At 31.0% G+C, this 22,921-nt stretch overlaps 2 protein-coding genes and 1 pseudogene across 12 annotated transcripts; 1 reads left to right on the top strand and 2 right to left on the bottom strand.

The window, feature by feature from the left end:
* The first annotated feature begins 109 nt into the window (after window positions 1-109).
* LOC111287739 (uncharacterized) lies at window positions 110-1,836 on the top strand. 4 transcript variants are annotated; one of them, XM_022878419.2, is made up of 6 exons: window positions 110-263; window positions 345-392; window positions 498-546; window positions 658-762; window positions 1,276-1,443; window positions 1,526-1,836. In XM_022878419.2, the coding sequence occupies exons 1-6, from the start codon at window positions 199-201 to the stop codon at window positions 1,610-1,612; spliced, it is 522 nt and encodes a 173-aa protein (XP_022734154.2). In that variant the 5' UTR covers window positions 110-198; the 3' UTR covers window positions 1,613-1,836. The 4 variants fall into 4 exon arrangements, with proteins under 4 accessions (XP_022734154.2, XP_022734153.2, XP_022734156.2 ...); XM_022878418.2 differs by having other exon boundaries at window positions 498-558; XM_022878421.2 differs by having other exon boundaries at window positions 467-546.
* Window positions 1,501-9,907, bottom strand: LOC111288722 (proline--tRNA ligase, cytoplasmic-like). Of its 7 annotated transcripts, none has more exons than XM_089759210.1 (13): window positions 9,773-9,907; window positions 6,822-6,866; window positions 6,626-6,711; window positions 6,452-6,544; window positions 6,178-6,294; window positions 5,567-5,754; window positions 5,221-5,287; window positions 4,414-4,536; window positions 4,121-4,273; window positions 3,628-3,912; window positions 3,295-3,513; window positions 2,939-3,032; window positions 2,075-2,302 (listed from the first exon to the last, which is right to left on the bottom strand). In XM_089759210.1, the coding sequence occupies exons 2-13, from the start codon at window positions 6,856-6,858 to the stop codon at window positions 2,238-2,240; spliced, it is 1,527 nt and encodes a 508-aa protein (XP_089615336.1). In that variant the 5' UTR covers window positions 6,859-6,866; window positions 9,773-9,907; the 3' UTR covers window positions 2,075-2,237. The 7 variants fall into 7 exon arrangements, with proteins under 7 accessions (XP_089615331.1, XP_089615336.1, XP_089615333.1 ...); XM_089759207.1 differs by lacking the exon at window positions 9,773-9,907 and adding an exon at window positions 9,377-9,516 and having other exon boundaries at window positions 6,819-6,866; XM_089759208.1 differs by lacking the exon at window positions 9,773-9,907 and adding an exon at window positions 9,377-9,516.
* Window positions 9,889-14,048, bottom strand: LOC111287176 (protein transport protein SEC23 A-like; annotated as a pseudogene). The gene is made up of 5 exons (XR_016341392.1): window positions 13,285-14,048; window positions 11,272-13,068; window positions 10,458-10,615; window positions 10,294-10,365; window positions 9,889-10,152 (listed from the first exon to the last, which is right to left on the bottom strand). The product of XR_016341392.1 is annotated as a protein transport protein SEC23 A-like (transcript).
* Window positions 14,049-22,921: the final 8,873 nt, after the last annotated feature.

The raw sequence follows: 22,921 nt of genomic DNA, 5'->3' as shown, positions 1-22,921 counted from the left end.
AATGAAAATTAAAATATAAGAGCTCAAAGCCTGGATCTAGCTGTGGGCTAATTATCTTGATAATTAAATGCATCGGCCGCAAAGGCTCAATGGCCCAATACCCAAATCCTATGGGCTTAAATCAAAGTTATATTAGGCAATTTACACCAATTTTTTTCAAGATTTTCATCAAACAAGTAGCGAACTCTAAAATGAAACATGACGGCTAGAAATAAGGCAGCCAAAAACAACATTCTTGATGGCTCCGTTCCTCAGCAGCAAGAGTAAGTCTGCCTTTGTTTCATTGGATTTTATGCAAATTTTGGGTCTTTGATTTAATTTCTTTATTTTTTTTATCTTGGCAGTTGTTATGAAGGGGAGCGTCTTGTTCACGTGCTTAAATCAATCCAAAGGTAAACGATTCGAACACATTATCAATAATTAAAGAATACCCTTTTTTGGTATTCAAATTCTTGTTCTTTTTCAGAGGTAATAGTTGAAGTTATTGCAATGAACAGAGGGGTAGAGTCAGCAAGAGCATTGGCTGGAAACTCCTTGCCTGAAAAAGTATGGCTTAAGGTTTGATCTCTTGTTCAATGCTTTATTGATTTTCTTTGATGATCCTTGTGGTTTTATTATTATCTGATTGTTATATTGTATTTGGTGCATCGTTATTAGCAACAATTTGCCATTGGTGTTAATGATGTGACTCGTGTACTTGAACGGATGGCACCCGGTGTTGAGAATGGAAGCTCTGCTCAATCTCCTTGTGTTAGGCTTCAGGTTGGCTTCCCTGTTTCTAGATTTAAATTTTGAGTGATCTGTCATGCCTTTTATAACAATCTATACTTAGTTGTTTATTGCAATATGTTTGTTATACTAAGGGCTAGTTTTGATTCCATCGCAACCTTTTTTTGGGCCAACTGCACCGCATGATGCTATCCAAAAGCACCCGGCGGTGCAGTTGGCTGGGGGAAAGGATTCAGTGAACATCTAGATCCTAGAGCAGTCGACTGCCTTAGCGTAAAAATGAAAATGAAGACATTTTGCAATTGTGACAATCAATTGGCTTTAGTGAGGCAACCGATTGTTATACTCAATCTTCCTATCACTTTGCGTTTATATTCAATTACATATTTTCATCATTAATTTTAATCTTACTGCTTGCGTATTAAACTTCATGTAATCTCATTACCACCGCTGTTTTGAATCTCGCCATCCATCCATGTGGATCCTTAGCTGTCATGTTTTCACAAGCACTGCTTAAGGTTTGCTATATGTTTTTTGAGCTTGTAGGCTATTTTGTTAGCTGCTGATTGCAATCCAAAGTGGCTAATAAAGCACCTGCCAACGTTGGCTTTGTCAAGGAAGGTACCATTGATGATTGTTAGAGATGATAAAAAGGGGTCCCTAAGATTGGGTGAGCTTGTAAAGCTGAAAACAGCAATTGCAATTGGAGTCAAGGTTAGGGGTTTCCGCTTTGCAGATTGTCTTATCCTGTTGTGGTTTTGATTGTGTGCTGAAATATTTGTCTTACAAAACATAGGCTCGAGGAAATACTATCAATCAAATAATCCAGGAACTTCTTGATGGTGATGAAGTGAATCAAGGAGCATTGCTTGAAGTCCAATGAGATATGTTTTTGCCGCCATGTTCAATGACCTGCCAGTTATTTGTGGTCAGAATAGAAACGAACCGATGAATTTAGCCAGGAATTTATTCTTTATATATATATAAAGAAGGTTGTAACCTAGGAATAGAAGAATGAGTTACAAATGATTTGAACTTCAAATATGTTATATACTATTTTTTAAAGATGATTATATGAATCAACTGATTTAATTTTTGGATTCAAAATTTACTACGTTGTGAAGTTGAAAATTTTTGGTTATTTTTGGCTATAACCAATGAGAGTTAAGTTTTACGTTTAAATGTTTGAGGCCAGGCACGAACCTTAATGGTAAATTTTGACCAGTTGGAAATGAGGACATCCATTCTACGGTTGTAACTATTTTGCCATTCTGCATGTTTTAATCACCAAAAAGAAATGACAGATGAGTGACATTTACTCATGTAAATATTTTGCCATGCATCGTAGTGAACTCTTAACTATATGATAATAAAACCAAGTACTCTCATCAGTTTCATATAACAATTTCAAATTGAAAATTATCCTGTTAAGAATGGTCCACACACCAGCACAGCTGACATCAGACAGAGGACAATGTGAAGGAGATGGTCATAAAAAGAGAATAATCTTAGTAACTTCTGCCCCAATAGGTCCATTTCTTTGCAGGCTTCCCAGAGGCAAAGCATGTAGTACCTGCATAATTTCATTTTTGATGAGAAGAGAATTCTATAGAAGACGTATAATCTCCTCTTTTCTTTTTGTGGATGTAAGGTTACAAATAATCAAACAGCATTTACACATGAATTCCCTCAATAGTAATGCAAGGAGAAATTTAAAAAATTTTAAATGAGAAAAGACTGTGTGTTACAAAAGGATTAAGTAAGCTTTTCTTTTTTGATACAAAAGTGGTCACAGCCTGGAGAAGAGAGGGGGATGCAGGTGCTGAGATTGGAACCCTAGATTTATTAGATACCACTTCTTAAGAGTAATTACATGAACCAACTGAGCTAAGCTTCAGGTTCAATCACAATGACACATTTGCAATCACATCTCACCTGAACCAAGCTCACTGGGTGCCAGATTTTTACTTAATCCTTCAAATTAATTGAACTACTGATTAATATTAATTTATTATCTCTTATTCCTCTTAATGTAGTATGATTTCTCTAAATTTCCAATAATTTTTTGAAATTTGTTCACAGATTAAGATTCTTGGCAGTTGCTGATTAGTGCATGCTGGTGCAGTAACAGTTTATCAAAAAACAAAATACTACTAGTATTATGAGGCAGGAAAAGGATCCTATTGTTTAAAATAAATGCCTGCTTTACCTTCTGGGAGTTCAGGCTGTTCAAACGGGGTACAAAGAGACTTAGCTGCTCCCATATCACCCTTCGTTCGTGCTTTCACGTCTTTCTCCACATCCTACATTTATACAAAACATTAAAAGTCTTTTATGAAACTGAGCAAGACCCATTCTAACCAACAAATGCCTGGAGAGGTAATCTTGGAAATTAATGACGTTCTAAATATGATCCAACTCATTTTTATAACCAACAAAACACTTCAGCCTAATGATTCAATGCAAAGACTAAGTGTAGCAGATAAGCACTAAAGGAACACTGATTAAATACTAAATAGTCATGGTCCCTGTAAAGAATAAGGATTCTGCAAATTCAAGTCATACCTCCTCATCACACCAAGGAGCTAAGATCAGTTTCTTTTGCCCAAGAGCTGTTACAAACGCTTCCCAAGTTTTTACAACTTCAACACAGGCATCTCGTTTTTGCTTTGCAACGTCAAACAGGTTCTGTTGAATCTTATCCAACATTCCTTTTACTTGTTCAACCAAAAAGACTCTTGAGATATCAGTTTTTGCTCCATTGTCACGGCGAACTGCACGTACCTGTCAAATAAAGCACTTTTCTGGTTTTAACTGTATAAGTACAATAGCAAATTAATAAATAAAAGAATAGAAGGAAAGCAGCATCCAAAAAAAAAAAAAGAGAAGGGGGTTCACCTGATTATTTGCTAAGTCTCTAGGTCCTATTTCAATCCTTAGGGGAACACCTTTCATTTCCCAGTTTGAATACTTCCAACCAGGTGAGTAGTTATCTCTAAGATCAGCTTCAGCGCGAATGCCAGCATCTGAGAGGGTTGCCACAGTGGCAACACAAGCATCAAAAATACCTTGAGTATCTGCATCTTTGTAAGGCACAGGAATCACAATAAGTTGCAAAGCTGCTACTTTTGGAGGCAGCACTAAACCTTTGTCATCCCCATGAACCATAACCATTACCCCAATCTGAGAAAATTTGAAAAACAGTAGAAAACATAAGCAGAGTAGCAGGAATAAGGAGAAAAGAATAGAAAGGGAATTATATGGTAGTTAAGGATTCCAACCCCATGTAATCACCCAAAACCACAAAACATAAATGGTAGGGATAGCATGACAAAGGACTTGAAATGATAAATGCTAAGAATGTTCTAAGTAAAGAGACAAAAAGTTTTACCGTTCGAGTACTATACGCCCAGGAATTCTGCCAGACCATACCCTTCTCTCCCTTTTCATTTTCAAAGTTTATCTCAAACATTTTTGCAAAGTTTTGGCCCAGACAATGGGAGGTTGCACCTTGAATACCACGCCCAGTGTTTGGAATAAATGCCTATCATATTATGAACAGATTAAAAGTTCCTCAATTTATATTAAAGCACATTGATCAAGCAGACAATTTAAGTTCGTTGTTCATGCCAATAAGTAGAGATTGTTATTACATGTATATATGCATAATAGTTTATACCATACCTCGACACTAGTTGTGTAAAGTCCACCAGCAAACGTCTCTAGCTCACTCTTCCTGCCTTTTGTAACAGGAATAGCCAAGAATTCTTCATATATACATCGGTACAGTTCCAATATTTGAAGAACCTGAAATATAACAAAATTTAGACATACGTAAAGAGACCCAGCTGACATCCCTACCATTGTTATTGGCTACTAAGTCCCTTTTTTTCCTGTTTAGTTAACAGCATGAGATATCGCAAAGGATGTGAAAATGAGAAGCAGTACAACCATTGCAAGAGTGATTAGAAGTAGGAACTAAAGTCTAAAATCTACCAAGCACAAAGTATTTCAACAATAAATACATATAACTCAGCATGTCATTTTTGCCACCTCAGTCCCCCTTCCATAATATATTCACCAACAAAACCATATTTAGACACACATAAAAGGTTCTAAGGATCTAGCACATCCTTCAATGATACTTCAAAAGGCAAGACAAGTGAAATCTGTAACAGCAATGAAATATGACGTTGACTTTTGACACAGCACAGAAACCAACAAAATATTGAAATTATTCAAAATAAGATCACATGGGAAATTTCTGAAATGCTTACTTAAATACTTCATTCGGCAATTCTGAGGCAAAAATGCCATTTTAAACCAAAATTTAATTGTAGATAAATATGAAAAAGAAAAGGATCAGCCATGCAAAATTTCTATTTACTTTAACCTTCCCTATTCCATTGAACACCAATAGAACAATGGGCAAACTTCAGCTCTCTAAGGTTGAAATGTTGATCAAAGGTAAAAATTTTAAGTCTATGCTACCTCTGTGTCTGCCTCTTCCTTTGTTGCAAAGGCAGTATGCCCTTCCTGCCATAGAAATTCACGACTCCTACAATTAAGAAGCAAGTTAGTGGTGACCAATCTATCATCAAATCATTTTAAATTAATTTTCTAACTTGGCATCAAAAGAATTGAGAAAATAATGTTCTCATCTGTAAACATTAATAACTAAGGATAAGAAAATTGAACCAAGATAAGAAAATTTTATGAAAATTAACATCTCATTACATGTATGGCATACCATATCCCATCCGGAAAAGGAGAGGGGGGGAAAAGGATGCAGGATAACACCGGAAAAGCTAAAGTTGACCAATTTTAAGACAATTACCTGATAAATGGTGTGGGATTGCTAAATTCCCATCGAACGACATTGCACCACTGGTTAAGTTTCAAAGGCAAGTCACGGTGTCCTCTAATCCACTTAGAATAATAGGGATACATAACTGTCTCACTAGTTGGGCGGATTGCAATTGGCACCTCTAACTCAGACTCCCCAGATTTGGTCACCCAAGCAACCTGATTAAACCAGGATCCCAAAGCCATTCACATGTCATTTTTTCATTAGATCACATAACATTTCTAGTAAAAAAATGCATAAAACTTAAGTGTTGCATAAGTCCAGAGCTAAAAAGTATAAAAACATCGAAATATTGCCATTTTTTCAGCATATTCATGAAAGTATCTTGCTCAAATGAGGAAGAACTTGCCAAATTTGAGCCCTAGATAAAAAACTTTCTCCAATTTGAGCCCTAGATAGAAACTAAACTATGGATTTCCACAAAATGAAGTAAATCATTGAAAACAGGGCAAAAAAGTTTAGGAACAAAATGAGTTTCAAATGGCTTCAAAAAGTTTGATAAAAAAAGAAACCAACACTTTCAAGCTGCGAAGCATTCCACAAGGTCAATTATGCCAAAAAAAAAAAAAATTGTTTCTCACCTCTGGAGCAAAACCCTCAATATGATCCTTCTCCTTTTGCAAAACGCCTGGAGATACAAAGAGAGGGAAATAGCAGTTCTTGACTTTCATTTTCTTGATTTCAGCATCAAAGAATGTCTACAGTTTAACACCATGGATAAGTTAACCGTGAAAGGAAACAGAAAGAAAACAAAGATCGAGGAATGAAATCCATAAATATTTTTTCCTTGTAATTAATAAACACTTCTTATTTACATTTAAAGAGCAATATGAGTATAAACATCATATGACTCACTTGCATGATCTCCCAAATTGAAATTGCCCATGGCCTCAGAATATAACAGCCAGAAATGTCATAGTACTCAATCATTTCACCATTGACAACAACCTACAAAAGCCAAAATGATGATATAACAATAAGATACTAAGATCTCAATAACATAGTATAACAGGCACTAAGTCATTGCACCTCAGAGTACCACTCCCCGAAATTCTCATCCTTGGTAAAGGAGAGACCCAAACCAGTCTCCTTCTTCACTTCCTTCTTTTTCCCTCCTAAAAATCAACAACAACAACAAAACATCCACACAATTAGAAACCGCCACACCTTTATGGCACATTACTAATGAAATCTAACCAACCTGAGCAAAAAAATTACTTACCACCTCCAGACTTGTTCTGCCTCTGCTCCACTCCAGCCATATCATCAACTTCGAGTACAAACAAAATAAAGCATTTAATTAGAACAATTAGAAACAGTACATACCTATCAGTTTAAACATTAATATCCCCATTAAAGCAAAATAAACCCCCTACCCTACTAATTACAAATATTAATATAGTTTATCAACCTAATGACTTCAGTATCTGTTCAAGCCTACTTATGATGGGTCCTGAACATTCTAAAAAAATTCTTGGAGAACAACCATGTTGATTGGTGAACAAGCAATTACCGTTAACAGTTACCTAAACTTAGTAATTTTGACAAGATATAATGATATGACACATAACTCGGTCTAAAATTTCGATAAAAACCATATATGAGTTTGGCATGTCAGACATGGATACGACAATTTTCATATTTTACATATGTTTGACACGAAATGAAACATATATGACAATGATACACGAATTGCCAGGTCTACATTTACCGCCTTTACCAACTTTGAGATCAAAGACAAAACTAAAAGTGATTTTTCCTGGACTGTCCGACGACCCTTTTACTTTATTAAAAAACAGAAACACCTGTAGGACACGTGCATTCAGATCAAGGTTCAGATGGGTAACCATAAAACACCCAAGAAAACTAGAAATGCTTAATGTTGTCAGAGTCTAGAATTAGAACAAAAATATCATATAAAACTTACGAAAATATAAATGAAAAACTGCGAAAGTAAATAAAAACGAAAGCATGTGGGAAGATATGAAGTCTTACAGAGAAATGAATAGTGGTAGATTCTTTGGTTGCGTTAGATTCTTTTGACACAGTGAGGGGAAGTAAAGAAATAACAGAAGATAGGCGGGGCGGAGAATGTTAAAGCACTGGATTTTGGTAAGCAATGAAATTTGCTTTTTTGTTTATTTTTTGGGAAATGGATGACCCGTTTAGTGGGAAAACAGTACTCGTTACTACTCAGGCCCGGACCAACTCACTAACTAGTGAATTTCTGGTTTAATGTAGACATGAACTTTGTCCTTTACTGTAGACACGACGATTCGTGTGTGTTTATATATATATATATATATATATACACATTAAAATTTATAAATTTATATCATATTTTATATAAAAATTATGGATAATAATTTACGTGTAAATATAAAAATATAAAATATATTTTTAAAATTTTATTAAATTTATATATAATTATTATTAAAATTTTAAATTGTATTAATTTTAATTTTTAATTTGCATCATATTTATATTATATAATCATATTATATTTTAAATTATCACATCTAATTCAATATACTTACTCAACCCAAAGAGACCAAATACTTCTAATTTTGATTCTATTATATCAATAAATAAAAATGAGTATAAATCCATTCTGATTGATTTGATTAATCAAAATCAATTAAATTCGATTGAATTGTTTTAATTCATTTAATTCTGACAATTATTATTAGATAAAATTATTTAATGAATTAATTTGACCGGTTATTATTTTTAAATTAATAATTAAATCAATCAAATTAATTGATTTTTAAAGATAGTTTTTAAATTATATTATATATAATATAAATATAGATAAAATAATTTATATTTATAAAAATAACAAATATAATATTGACGATAAAATTATAAAGTAAATTTTATTTGGTAAAAATTATTACAAATTATTCAAAATTAATGACAAAAATTTATTCAAATTTTGATTTTTCGATTACCTTTTGTCAATTCAATTATTTTTTATTTTTAAAAATAAATCAATCGATTTTTATTATATTTTTTAAAAGATCGATCTTTAAAAACCGAACCAACCAATTACAAATATATTCGTATTCTTATTTTTCTTGTGGACTGATGGGATAGCAGTTGATGCTAGAATATTTAATTGTACTAAAGGAAATACAATACACAATTACAAAAAGGGTTATTTCTGTTTTTTTATTCTTCTTTTCTAGTTGAGTTGTGTTGCAAAATCGTGATTTGAATTATAATAGTTTATAGAACATGTGAAAATCTTTGTTTTCCGTTCAAACTCCAGTTTTGGTTAACAATCACAAATCCAAGTTGCGATTTCATTCTTAATTATAAATTCATGAAAAATAATCTTTTTTCAATATGATTCGAACTCGGACAACAAATAAAAAAACATTTCTTGTCACCAAAACCAACATGAATTTATTGTGAAATCATTTATACGGATTTGATTAGATTTAACAATCTAAGCTTCGATATGATGATATGATATCAATATGATATAAAAATAAAACTTAAATATAAAACGACTTAAAATTTTATTAATAATTACATATGAATTTAACATAATTAAAAATTATATTTTATATTTTCATGTCGACATTATTTATGATACGTAATTATTATGTAAAAAAAATAAAAAAATATAAATTTTAATATTTTATACCATACGAATATACAAATCGCCAAAGTCTCCTTTTAACATTTATATTTCACCATTTTTTAAGCAAAATTATTGCTCACCAATGCTTTATTGGCTTATAAACTAGGCCACCAACGCAAAAGTTTACTTACCAGTCAATCATTTCATCAGTTGTTCTCAATCAAACCAAATTGTGAAATCACAAAACCGGATTGCTCCAAATAGAATATTTGTTATCAGCTAGCTCAATTGTATACAAAACCAAAGAAAAAAACTATTAAGAGTCTGATTTCCTTGAATTAGACTTTCACCGGAACCAACCTTGCTGCAGTAACTTCAAGGATACCATCGGAAGAGATTTACAAAAAATGGCATAATTTATATAAGAATGATACAAGGTAAAGTAAAACTATTTCTCTAGCAAAAGAATTTTCAACTAACAATGAGACAATACAGTTGAACTTTGGAGTACTATGAAGTATAACTGTTTCTTTCAATTTAAAAGAGTGAGAAAATTGGAACTTAGCTTAGTTGATTCATGGAACTACCTTCAATCACACCCAGCAGGTCTATGCTCAAATCCCAGCGCCTGCAACTTCTTTTATATATATAAAAAAAAAAAGGGGAAATTTTGTAAAGGAGAGCTGGAAAAGAAAAAAAATAATAATGAAAAGAAAAAATGAATGAGTTACATTCCTTTCATAGGGAGAAGAAGAAAAAAGAAGAGCAGAAAGATTCCAATAAATGATTTTTGGAGGAATTTTAACGGCAAAAAAAAGGAAAATATATCTTATCTTTTTTCTGGTGGCACTACTTTCAAATTTCGAATCCATTCACAGAAGCTGGGATCATCAAAATGAACAAAACTGCTTTTCAGTTTTGTCCACTGTTCTGTTGTCAAGGGTTTGGAGCTGTGGAAATTTGCCTCCTGCATAAGCATCAAGCAATAGTTACTTCACTGTTTTCTAACTATATGCATTCCTTCATTTTTCAATAAATACATACAGAAACAGATAGACCTGTTAGGACTAAAAGCAAAGAGGTTTGCCCATTATTTTTTTTCTCTTACCTGTTTGTAAGGAGGATCCTTGTGTGCTGGTATCAGCCGAGAAACAAAATATCGAGACTCAGAGCTCCCCTCCTGCAATAAAACCAGATCATTAGGTTCTTTTTCTGTTTGATGGAACAATGCACAGTTTATAGAATATTCGGACAAAATAAGGGAAGAAGAACCTTGAAAGCAAGGATCCGAGGTGCTGGAAATTGTAACTCTGTGAGCTCTTCTGCCAATGATCTACAAGCTGCCAAAGCTGCTGCATTTCGTCCTTCATCAGCTGCAAGTTCAGCACCCTGAAGCCAGCAGTTGACAGGAAGATGTTCAATATTATTCCCTGAAAACTAAATAAATAAATAAACATAGATTCTAAAGTCAATTCTAAAAAACGTAATCCACCGGTATTTCTCTCATAACATAAACATACCAGGCATACACATACAGGTGGAATAAAAGTGAAAAAGCAAAAGAATGCGTCCAGGGCAAGGTTGTCACATGGTGTGTGTATATATATAAGGGTATGCTATACAAAATGCATTTACAAAGTGACCATGATATAAAAATGTTAGATGGATGAGGTAGCTGTGACCACATTTAGAAAGGCACAAATAGCTTCTCAATTCCAAACCTTTACTTCCAGTTCCCCATACATCAAGCTAGCATCTCTTTTCTACCGTGGCCTGATATTAACAGAGAGAAATACAATCTTAATAATAACCGAGCTTGATGGTGTTCATAAAGAGCATAGGAACAAATGCGCTAAGGTCTTTGTTTGCAACTTGCCTTCAAACTACATGCATTCAAGGATCTCCTACTCAATCACAAAGCAAAAAATGGACCACATATAGCAGACACATGCATGCCAGACTTTATGGTTCAAAGGTGAATAACATAAAAGCAAAAATAGCCAGAAAGCAAATATAACAGATATATAACATGCCAAAGCTATAAGATGGATTGATTCACATAACAACCACATGAAGACATCTCTACCATGGTCTAGAACAACAGCAGTATCAGACTGCATGGCAAGATCATAAGCAGGCAATTCTTCAAAAGTGCCTCCTTCCCGGTGCATCAGACAGCAAGGGGCCACCATGCGAAGTGAAAGATCAAAGGATGCATTCAAAAACAAATTCCAAAGTACAGACTTCCCATCCTTGTGACCAACTATACTTCCCAACAGTGGGCGCCTCCTAAGATGGAATAGAAGCTCTGGTAGTAAAGAGATTTCCTTTGGGAACCGATATTGCTTTGACTTTGGCATTTGGGACCCAAACTTTAAACCAATGTCTTTAACTCCTTCATCTAATGTTGTTTGCATATCAATTGCTTCATAATAACTATTTGCTCGCAAAAGAGTCCTCTTGGCAACTAGGACTGCAGCCACCTCATCTTGAACACTTTGAAGATAGGCTGAAACACTATCCACAGTTGGCAATCTGATAGTAATCACTCTAGCTATATCAGCTTGATAAACATTTAAGTATTGAATGGCAAACTGGAAAATTACGAAATCACTCTTGATGTCATGTTTATGCTCCATCAATATCGAGAAGCATTGTGTTTCTTCAACACTCAGCACTTGAATATAAAGAGAAATATAATTTTAAAAGGTTTCATGGGTGTCAATATGTGCCTCTTCACCAGGACCCACGACCTGAGTAACAAGAATATCATCAGAACAGCGTATCTCCAACAAACCATGCGAACCAGCTGCTCTTGCAGATGCCTTCTGCAAGTTCACACCAAAGGCTTCACCAAAGTCATCATGAAGAACAAAACACCCCTTGAAGCTTTTGTAAGAGGCTGCAGCACAGGAACCCGTACAGGGCAAGTTCCAGCACAGAGAATGTCCACCACTGTGTTATGTTGATGAGCCTCTCAACCAAGATGCTCCATCCATTTCATTGCTGTCTTTTCCTTATGAGGATAATTAGGAAGAGTATAAGAATGAAGGACGGATCAAGGGCCATAAGTATTCGGTCCACCAGCACACACAATGATTCTACTATTACCACCTGGCCCTTTAACTATACCTGGAGACATGTCTGCAGATGGCCCTTGAATAATAGTCAGAGCAACCTCAACTGCAGTACCCAAGCACCTATCTCTTGATGCTTCTGGAACATTCAACTTGTATGGCCTCAATGAAGAGAATATCAGGTGTGCCACCTCTTTTGAAGCATGGATCAGTGACAAATATAAACCAGTTCCATAAATCAATGCTTTCAAGGTCTCCTGAGTTGGTGAAGTGCCACCTGGAATCACATCAGCAGATGCTATTCATTTCTCTGAAAAGTCATAGACTGATACTGTGCGACCATACAAAATGATTCCAATTCTTGTTGTTGGTGGCACAGAATCAACAAATGCATGCAGGGAGCTCTGTAAATGCTGAAGGTGTGGCTCATCTAGACATTCATCAATGACAAGAACAACCAGTGCAGATGTTCCCAAATCAGTAACTGGAACAAAACTTGGTCTCTTATTACCTCTTTGAATGAAATCAACCAAAGGCGATGACAGCTCTGGAAAATTACGGAGCTCTTCCTTGCTTGATGCTATGTATTCACCTTCACTTCCATTTAGATGCCAGCAGATTATACACTGCCAATGGCCCGAGCCAATTAGTATGTTAGAATACAGATTTGAATAAGCTCCACAATTATGGCATCGATGAGGATCATGTTGTATCACTTGAGGACCTGGCAAAGTCTCCCTCCCAGGAGAAACCAATACTCCAAAACCTAAACTAGGTACATTTGCTTGTTTCTTGTGTTTCGACACCTAACATAAAAGATGGATGGAAGAGGAGGACAAATGAATTATAAATAGAAATAGTGCATATAATTGCAAAGATAAATAGACTGTAAAATCTAATAATACATACATAATCATAAAATCTGAAAAAGAAATTTGACAATTTGGTAGCAAAATCATAGAAATAGACTGATAAAATAATATATCAGCTTTTTCTTTCATCCCACAAAGAATGAAAGATACCTTCTCAGCTGAGAATAAAACACATGGCGAGTCTCCGTCAGGCACAGATTCCTCTATAGCACTGGGAAGTTGCTGTTGCAGCTCAACTGACCCGTTTGAAAAATGGCGAGGTGAAGATGTGGGCAAAGCTGAACCTGATGAGAAACCAACTGGCGGAGGAGTTGCAGGAGAGTTTCGGAAAGGCACGGCTGCAAGCCAGACTGGTGATGTAAATACAGGAGGGCCAGGGGGAGTACTCAGATGTGGAATTGGGCTTCCAGTTTTGACCCCATTTGCCTGTGACAACATAGTAGGATTTTTTATTGAATGGGAAGGGATCTGATCTTGTTGTAAATTTGGCACAGGAAATATAGGTGCAATTGAACTTTTATTAGGATTAGGTGAAGCAGAATCCATCTGAGGAGTAACAGTCTTAGAGTAGCCAGGAGAAGCTTGTGGCGAGGTAGCCATTGAAATTGAAAGTTTTTCTTAATTAAACATCAAGAACAGCGAAACACCAGGGCTACAACAAGTAATACCAACCAAATTCGAGCTCTTGGAAGAGAAGTGAAGGTGCAGATTTTAAGCTTTTGCATAAAACTTCAATGCAATGTTCAGACCAGCAAAAGCCCAAACAAAACCTTAAAACCCCATAAACAAACAAAGAACTGGATTTTGAAGGAAACCCAATTCAATATTTCAACAGAAAATGCAGAAATTCGATCAAGATTCAAGGACCCCCCATAAAATTGACCACAATTCACCTTTTTTAAAAAAAAAAAAAAGAAAAAGAAGCAACTTGATCACTTAGCTCTATATCTTCACCTCAATTCAAGCTTCAATTCAGTCCCTTCTTCCAGAATCCAATCTAAATCCAAATTTAAAAAAAAAAAAATGGAATTAAATCTAGTGTATTTATGTATATAATAAGACCAAAAAGGAAATTTCATACCTGATGTAAGAGGAAATAAGAAAGAAAGGAGTCTTTTATTTGAATCATCAAAGACTTGGAATCATAATAATCTTTGACTGTTTTTCATCAAACTCTCTCTTTCTTCGTCTTTGTGTTGGGTTATGGCTTTGTTTCTTATGACATGGAGGAGCCGAGCCCCTGAAATAGAGCCCGTTGTCTCTCGGGTCTACTAAACTTGGTAACCATTGATGCATCCACTTTGATCATTTTAAACATTTGTTTAAATCGGTTAAGATTATTTTTTGTTTAAGTCTTATAGGTGATAATTTGTGGAGGTCATCTCGTATATATAATTTGTAATCACTTATATTAAATTATCAGATACAAACATATTTTATCATAATCTATCTACCTCAAATTTTTTAGATAAAAAAAAAAAAAAAACATCAACAAGACAAATAGGTTTAATATTAGATTTAAAATTTGAATAAAAATTATAGATGATAGGTTAAATGATTAATTTAAGACTAAATGTTAAAATTATGTTTAATATATAAGATTATAATAAGATAAAATAAAATCATGTTATAAATAAAATTAGATTAAATAATATTATTTTATTTTATATTTGATATATACAAAGATTATAATCGGATAACTTATTTATTTCTCAAAATTATCATTCATTAAAATTTATGTAATTTAAATTACTAATGTAATTTTTAAAAATATAATTAAATATGTAAGTTTAATTACATTAATTAAAAATAATTTTTGTCACTCGGAGAAGATTGAAGAATATTATACAAGAATATATTAATTCTTTTTACAATTCATATCTCTCATTTTAAATACAAATCAAATGTGAAATAAAATAATTATCATCTTATCGTATCAATATTTTTATACATCAAACATAATCTTAGAGTGTTATTCATTCCATAATTAAATGTATTATTTTTTAAAAATAAACACTAAATGTTATTAACTTGCAATCAAATATTTAAATTACGATTATAATCTCATTTTCGATCACATTATATTTATTATAATTATAGATATAATAATTACTATCGTGATCATTACATTCATCACGTTCATTAATTTTTTTTAATTTTACATAATTTATTATAAAATATAATGATAATAATAATAATCATTTTTAATCATTTTTAAAGTAATTTTATTACAGTTACCAGAACAATAATGTTCACAATTTTTTGTCATTATAAGGGTTTTTCATTTTCCAACAGCTTCACATTTATTTTATTTATTAATAATACGACGAAAGTAGGAATTCGGTAAAAAAGGTGTCAAATAGTAATTTCAAAAAGAAAAGGGGTCAAAGTAATATTTTAGTAGGTTCAGGCACTTTAGTATAAAAGAGGTAAAAATATTTTGAAAGAGCCGTAATCCCTGCCTGCCTTTTGGCTTCGTCACTTAATAATATTTTATTTTATTTATAAATATTTTATAATAAAAAATTTAACAATAATACATTCATTCACAATTTATTTGTTTTCATAAATGTTCTTTTATTTCAAAGCACACATAAAAAACAAAATCATGTTAGATTACATAGGATTGGTGCAGAAATAATGATTTAAACTTAACATTCTCCTTGGCTTAACATTTTGCCCATGCTTGCGTTCCCCATCCATCATAATTTATTTGGCTTATGTTTTCTTCTATCAATTTTTTGTACTTACCAATTCAACTAATAATCTAAACCTATGGTATTGGATTCACATTTCAATTGTGATATTATTAAGGAGATTGCTAGTTTGCTATCTAAATCAGATGAAGTTACAATTAGAAAAGAAATTATAGATAAGTTTGCATTAGTTTGATGGCATGATCAGTTTGTTTATAAAAATAATTGCAACATGTAATTAACTTATCTTAATTGTTTGTTTAACTAGGGATCTAAGTAAGTGTAAAAAAAAACTAAAGATCTAGGTGGGTTAAAAAAAAATTTATAGTTTTTTGAGCTTTAAGAGTAAGAATTGATATTTGAAATCTATTTTCATAGTTCTACTCAATACCTGAAAATATATGATTTATTATAAAGGCTAAGATAAATCATGGAAATGATAAATAAATATATATATATATATATATTGTTCAAAGGAAGGCAAATGCCTATTCAAAGAGACATGTGGATAGCGGGGTTAGAACCCACCCCCACATGTCTTTCTAAAAGCCTCTTAAACCATTAAGTCAAGAGGTGAAAGACTACATATATATATGGGTAAGTACCATTAAAGTGAAAGGTAATACAGTAGGGATTCTTTATTGAGAACATGTATGTATTTTAAAAGAGAATGAAAAAATAGGCGACCATTAAAAAGAAGTATAATTATAACTTATCCTTTTAGTATTAATGTTAATAAGCAATTCGTTATTATTAGTGCAAATATAATAGAAGAAAATTATGATCCAAATAAGGCAATATTGGAGATGGTATCAAAGTTGAACATGCAATTTGAATAAAAAAATCAAGCTTATTGGTTTTATAACAATAATGCTGAAATGGTTGGCTGTAGTATTTGAAAAGATTTCTTAAATAAAAGTAAAATAGATAGGCATGTAATGTCTCAGAGATTTCTTTACTACAAAAATAATTTTTGAATACCAAAATAAATCTTACATGGAAGTTAAGATACCTCAAAAACAAGTAAGTACAAGTTGCTTGACACGTATAACTATTTCTTACTAGTCCAATGGAAAATATAAAGTCAACTATTTTGAAGAAAATCGTAATCATAAGCTTAAATCTTTAGAACACGCTCACATGCTGCCCTTACAAAGGAAGGTGATTGTTGCTTAAGCTATTGAAGCAAATATGGCAAATGATTATGATATTCTACAAAAATCAACCTCAAAGTTCATGAGTAAATAAGTAGGGAAGAAAATGTTGGTTATCTCCTCCTTTATAATAATTATTTGCTTTTAAACCAAATTAAAGATATGAAAGAATGAGATGCTGGAAGGTTGTTGAATTATTTCCAAAAACAATAGTTAGACAATCTATCATTTTTTTATGTTGTACAACTTGATGTGGATGGTTTGATAACTATGGGTTTTGGGTAGATGTAAGAATGGTACTTGATTATGATCATTTTGGTGATGTTATTTTACTTCGATACTACCTATAAAACTAACAATCTTTATTTACTATTTGCATCATTCGTTAGAATAAATCATCAAAAAAAATGGTAATGTTTAGGGCCATGCTTCTTTACGATGAGCGTAATGAATCATTTGAATGACTTTTTAAGACATTTGTTCAAGTAATGTCTAGTTAGAAACCAACATCTATTATTATAGCTCAAGATCAAGCAATGGTAAAAGCTGTAAAAAATATATTGCCTGAAACTACTCATTGATTATACGTTTGGCACATGTGGGAAAATGTAAAAAGACATTTGGGGTAGCACTTTCAAATGCATAACACCTTAGTTAAAGAGCTTTTGTATTGCATTAATAATATTTTATACAAGGAAGAGTTTGTTCATGCATGGGAAGATATGATTGGCAAGTATAAGCTTTAAGAAAATACATGGATAGCTAAAACTTTTGAGAACAGAGAAAGGTTGGCAATGGCATTTCAAAAGAAAACATTTAGTATTGGGAGAAAGAGTACTTAATTAAGTGAGAGTTTCAATAACCAGTTGAAGAACTACGTAACTTCATGGTTAAATGTGGTGTGATTCCTTAATTATTTTGAAAGATTAGTGGCTGATTTATGCTATAATGAGGTAAAATCTAATTATGACATAAGTCAACGCATTCCAATAATGAAGGTGAATGCAATCACATTAAGGCATGCTAGAGATGTTTACATTCTTAATGTTTTTAAAGAGTTTCAAGAAGAATTTGAAAAAATTTTCAATCTGGTTATTGAAGATTATAGTTAAAATGAATCATTCTTTGAGTATAAGATCGATGCTTTTGAAGAATATCAAAATCATTTTGTTAAATTCAACTTTTCAGATAATTTAATTTTTTATACTTGTATGAAATTTGAATTTTGGAAAATTCTCTGTTATCATATCTTAAAGGTGCTAAACTCGAAAAATATCAAATTTGTAAATATATTGTAAAGAGATGGACCAAAGCTGTAAAGCTTGAAAGTGTAAGAGACATCAATAGAAGCACTAGAAGAAAAAATCCTAAGTTATCTATAAAGAATTAAGTAGGAATGCAATTAAGTTGTCAACATGGACTGTTAAAACAAAGAAATGGTACATTGCTTTTAATAGAATCTTTAAAGGTAATGCTTAAGATAAAAAAGATTTCAACAGGTAAAACTAGTTGAATGGGTTTTAAAAGTTTAACAGTGAGCAACTTTGATAATTCTTATATAAAAGGTGACAAAGATTACGCTAAAAAATCTAATGTTATGGATGATTCAAAAATCATGAATGTGAAAGGATTAAAAATGAAAAGTGATAAAACTGGTGATAAGCGCAAATTTAATAGCTGTTTTGAAACTCAGTCCAAAAAACGAAAAGGTCCAAGCACTTAACCGTTTAATCATAATGTTGTTTTCATTAATCAGGTTAGAATTTGACCATTTTTTATAATAAGTCCAATAAGTTTACATGCTTATAGTAGATTCAATAGCTTAAATTTTTCTTTTATTTTTCTCCTATGTTTATTTTAATGAATAGAACTTAAATGCAAGGTAGACTTTACCATCTTTTGCTCTAAACATAAGTCATACATTTTCTTTGATATGCCATTTTACTACATAGGACAAAGCAACTTCATCCAACCCATAAATTCAAGTCATTAGAAGGTTTAATCAAATATGATTTCCTTAAAAAATTTTGATTTACATGCATAGGTTAAGTAAATCTACATGTTATCTTTAAATAAGGTTAAATCCTTATTTCTTTTATGTTATATACCTAAGTCTCATAAATTGAATTTCATTACACAACCAATAGGGTCTACATCTTGAACTTAAAAAGCTTTCATCAAAACCAAATGTTTTTTTCTGATATTTTTTGTAATAGTTTAGGTAACATTCAATAAGCAACAAAAATGACATTTTGAAGCTAACATTCAATAGTTGGTGGGAATGACATCTTAAAGCTATTAAAGTTATAAAATGTTGTCACTAAAAATTAAGTTGTCAAGAGTTTGGGAAAAAAAATGATGTCTATTAATTTAGTTATATCATTTTAAAGTTTACTTTAGATGAAATCCCATGAATTCAATTTTTTTTTTCTTTTTAGACAAAATGTTATTGTTGATATATCTATTTGAAACTTGTCACCTTGAATTTCAGTGTTATTGTTTTTGTTTTCTACCAAAATCTATTTAATTATTAAGTTAGTATCAATTTAATTATTAATTATACTTTACTTTCAATTACAATTAATCAATTTTTTATCTATTTAAATATAAAGTTAGAAAGATTCTCCTTTGGTACTTGATTTTACACCTTACATATAATCCTCATGAGAATGATATTATACTTATTTTATTATTTGATGTGACCTATGCACTTACAGGATAAAAAGTAGCAATCACACATTAAATGTAAAGTTTTCTATGATTATGTTTTCATTGAGCTTTTGAATAACTTAATCTCTTTAACAATACCAAAATTTAATTTGTTGGCATTTAAAACTATAACTAGCCAAAGAAAAACTTTTCAAAGACATAATTATCCATTTTCATTTTTTTGACAAATCACTCAATTATTTGTTACTAAACTACATTTTACAAACACTATAATTAGGCCGAGAGAAGACACAGCTAATCCAAATGGGAAAAAGTAAAATATATTTGTTTATAACCACTACTAGTATACCATAATCATAAAAGCTAAAAAGACGAACCATTTTGCTTATTTAGATCCCAACAACATGTATAAAAAAAATTTAGATCAATCAAATTGTTCTTTCATAACACAATTTAAGTATTTGATTAAGATCTTGTTCAAAATCTAAGAACTTAGTTTTGTAGCAAAAATAATAGGAACAAAGTAAGTCACATTTAAATAAAAAAAATGAAAACTCAAAACAACAAAACAAAAAATGAAAAGGAAAAGCAATGACCTAAGAATTCATTCTACATAAGATGTGTGTTTTCTCTTTCATCTTAAACACTTAAGAAGACAACTTGCAGATGCGACAAAACTCTTGCTTTTTTAACTAAAACCTTCTCCTTTTTATTTGATCAAAACAAAAAAAAAAAGACAAAAGGAATATACTGGGAAGATGAGGAAGAGTGTGTGTAAGTATGGGTGATTAGATGGGTTAATGGGAAAACCACTAAAACCACCCAAAGAAAAACTATTAAAGGTGATCATTGTTGCTTACCTAAAATTAACCAATAAGTCCCTCTGATGTTTTCACTTGATCCATTAATTTTTTTTCTCATTCCTTCTATTCTATACAATACACTAATAAGAAGAAATAAAGGATTACCCAAAAAAGTTAATAGCTTTAATGAAGCTAAAAATAAGTACATACTCGATGAAATTGAAAACGGGTGTAGTTGGTAATGGTATATCATATGTGATAAGGTTTCTGGCGTGTGCTCTTTCTTGAGAGACTTTCTTAAAAATTAAAAGTCTTGTATAAGATAGAGATGAGGAATCTTAAATTCTTTAATCCATCTAATTTCCTATTTCATTTCATGAGATCATAATCTTTTTTTTTTTTAATTTAGTTCATAAAATATGTTGAAAAGGTAAAAAAAAATGCCACATGTAAATTCAACCTCTCATTCATCATCATCATTGAAAATAGGGAATTTATAACATTGTGTCCTGTTTGTTTTTTGTGTTTTTACTAGTAGTTTGTTATATACTTTAACTGATAGTTCGAAAGAAGGTAAGGGTGTAAACCAATCGAATATGAATAAATTTTGTTATATACGTGATTTATTCATTTAATTAACGAAGCCAAATATTGTTTGTGATTGTTTGTTAAATTTAATAAATAAACAAAAATCAAGCATGTTCATGAACTATTTATATACTTAAATGTAAACGAACAAAATATGAATGAGCTTTATTATGTTCTCAATATATTCATTTAATTAACGAACCTTATAATATTATTCATGATTATTTGTTAATCTTAATAAATGAATAAAAACAAGCCTATCCACAAATTGTAAAAATATGTATTTCATGTTTTTATGTCGACATAAATTATGACAAACTTCCATTAAAGCTCTTCAACTGAAGACCAGCAATAATAACTCTGCTTGATTTTCATTATTTTAACTTAACTACCTATTAATCATATTGATATTTTTTCATAAAAGAGGTTGTAGTTTAATAATTGAAAAAAAGGGTTGTCACATGAGTAGCGATTTAACCTCAAATTTATTAGATGTCTAAACTTTAAAATAATTGTATGAACTAATTTTGCTAAACTTCAAGTTTAATTATATTGATACTTTTGATTTTAATTTTTGAAATTTATTCCAGTAATTTCACTTGGGCTAAAAACATGTCAAGGATATAGGACCAATACCGAAAATTGTCCTGGGTTCCAATTCATGGCTCCTAAAATAAAATAAAAAAATCTATACATATAAATTGCCTATTGCTTTACTCTTTATTTATAATTAGTTTATAATCCATGAGATGTACGGGTTAATGTTTATATATATATATATATATATTATTATACACACAAATAGTTTTTTTAATTAAAAAATACAAAATTTACATATACATATATCTATGTGACATTTAAGAAAATAAAACTTTTAAAATATTCAATGAGCAATATTGTTAAAGAAAATAAAGTGAATATATCTTATAGAAAATTCTGAATTAACTCAAGATTACTTTATTAATTTTGCATTGTTTATATTTATTCCAATTTACAAGTTAATATTCTTTTAAAAAAATAAACTTATATGTTAGAATTATAAAAATAACTCACTTTCATGTAATTATTAACCCAAATGAATATATAAATGAAAATTCAATTACCAAAATTCAAATACACAAAAGGATTTTGCAACCAATATAAATATTTGTCTACAAAATCAATTGTCAAAAAGATATAGTATATTAATTTGAAAACTATATATAAGTATTAAAATTTTCATTGATTTCATTTCCATTACTTGCTTTTATTATGGGAGTGTTTGACAAAATATTAAATGCGTAATTACTACTAATTTGAATATTTTCAATATAATTAGTTCTAATTTTGTTAATAGTGAATTTTTATTATTTTTAACTAATTAAATACAAAATTATTTTTTGTTATTTATATTAAATTACTGCAAGTTAAAATTCATATAAAAGATAATAAAACTTTAATTCTCATCATCAACAGCAAATTCTTTTTTTTTTCATAATAGCAAATTTTTCGTTGTAAATGCAAATTTGTATGTTACAAAAATAATGTTAAAAATAGTTTATGTCACGAATAGTTGGTTCAGGTTTTTAAAATCTCTTTCAAATACTAATGAATAATGCCAATTTAGATAATAAAAATTTTATCTCATAATGTTTTTAAATATAATAATAAATACAATAATTAATAAAAAAGATAAATATAAAATCTTCTCTTTCTCGCTTTCTTTTTGGTTATGAAGATATTTATATATAAATAATGCATACTTAAAAATGGCAAACAAAAAAAAATTAGATATACATTTGTACAAATTTTTTTATGAATTAAAATGTGGTCTTATGAAATTAAAGGACATTATATAAAAGTATTTCGCATCGAAATAGTATTTCATCTATAATAA

The sequence above is a fragment of the Durio zibethinus genome, chromosome 4 (genome assembly GCF_047325235.1).
Source record: "Durio zibethinus cultivar Kanyao isolate XHJ-2024 chromosome 4, ASM4732523v1, whole genome shotgun sequence".
Classification (NCBI taxonomy): Eukaryota; Viridiplantae; Streptophyta; class Magnoliopsida; order Malvales; family Malvaceae; genus Durio; species Durio zibethinus.
Note: the sequence above shows the minus strand (reverse complement) of the source record. Positions and strands in the feature narration are given on the sequence as shown.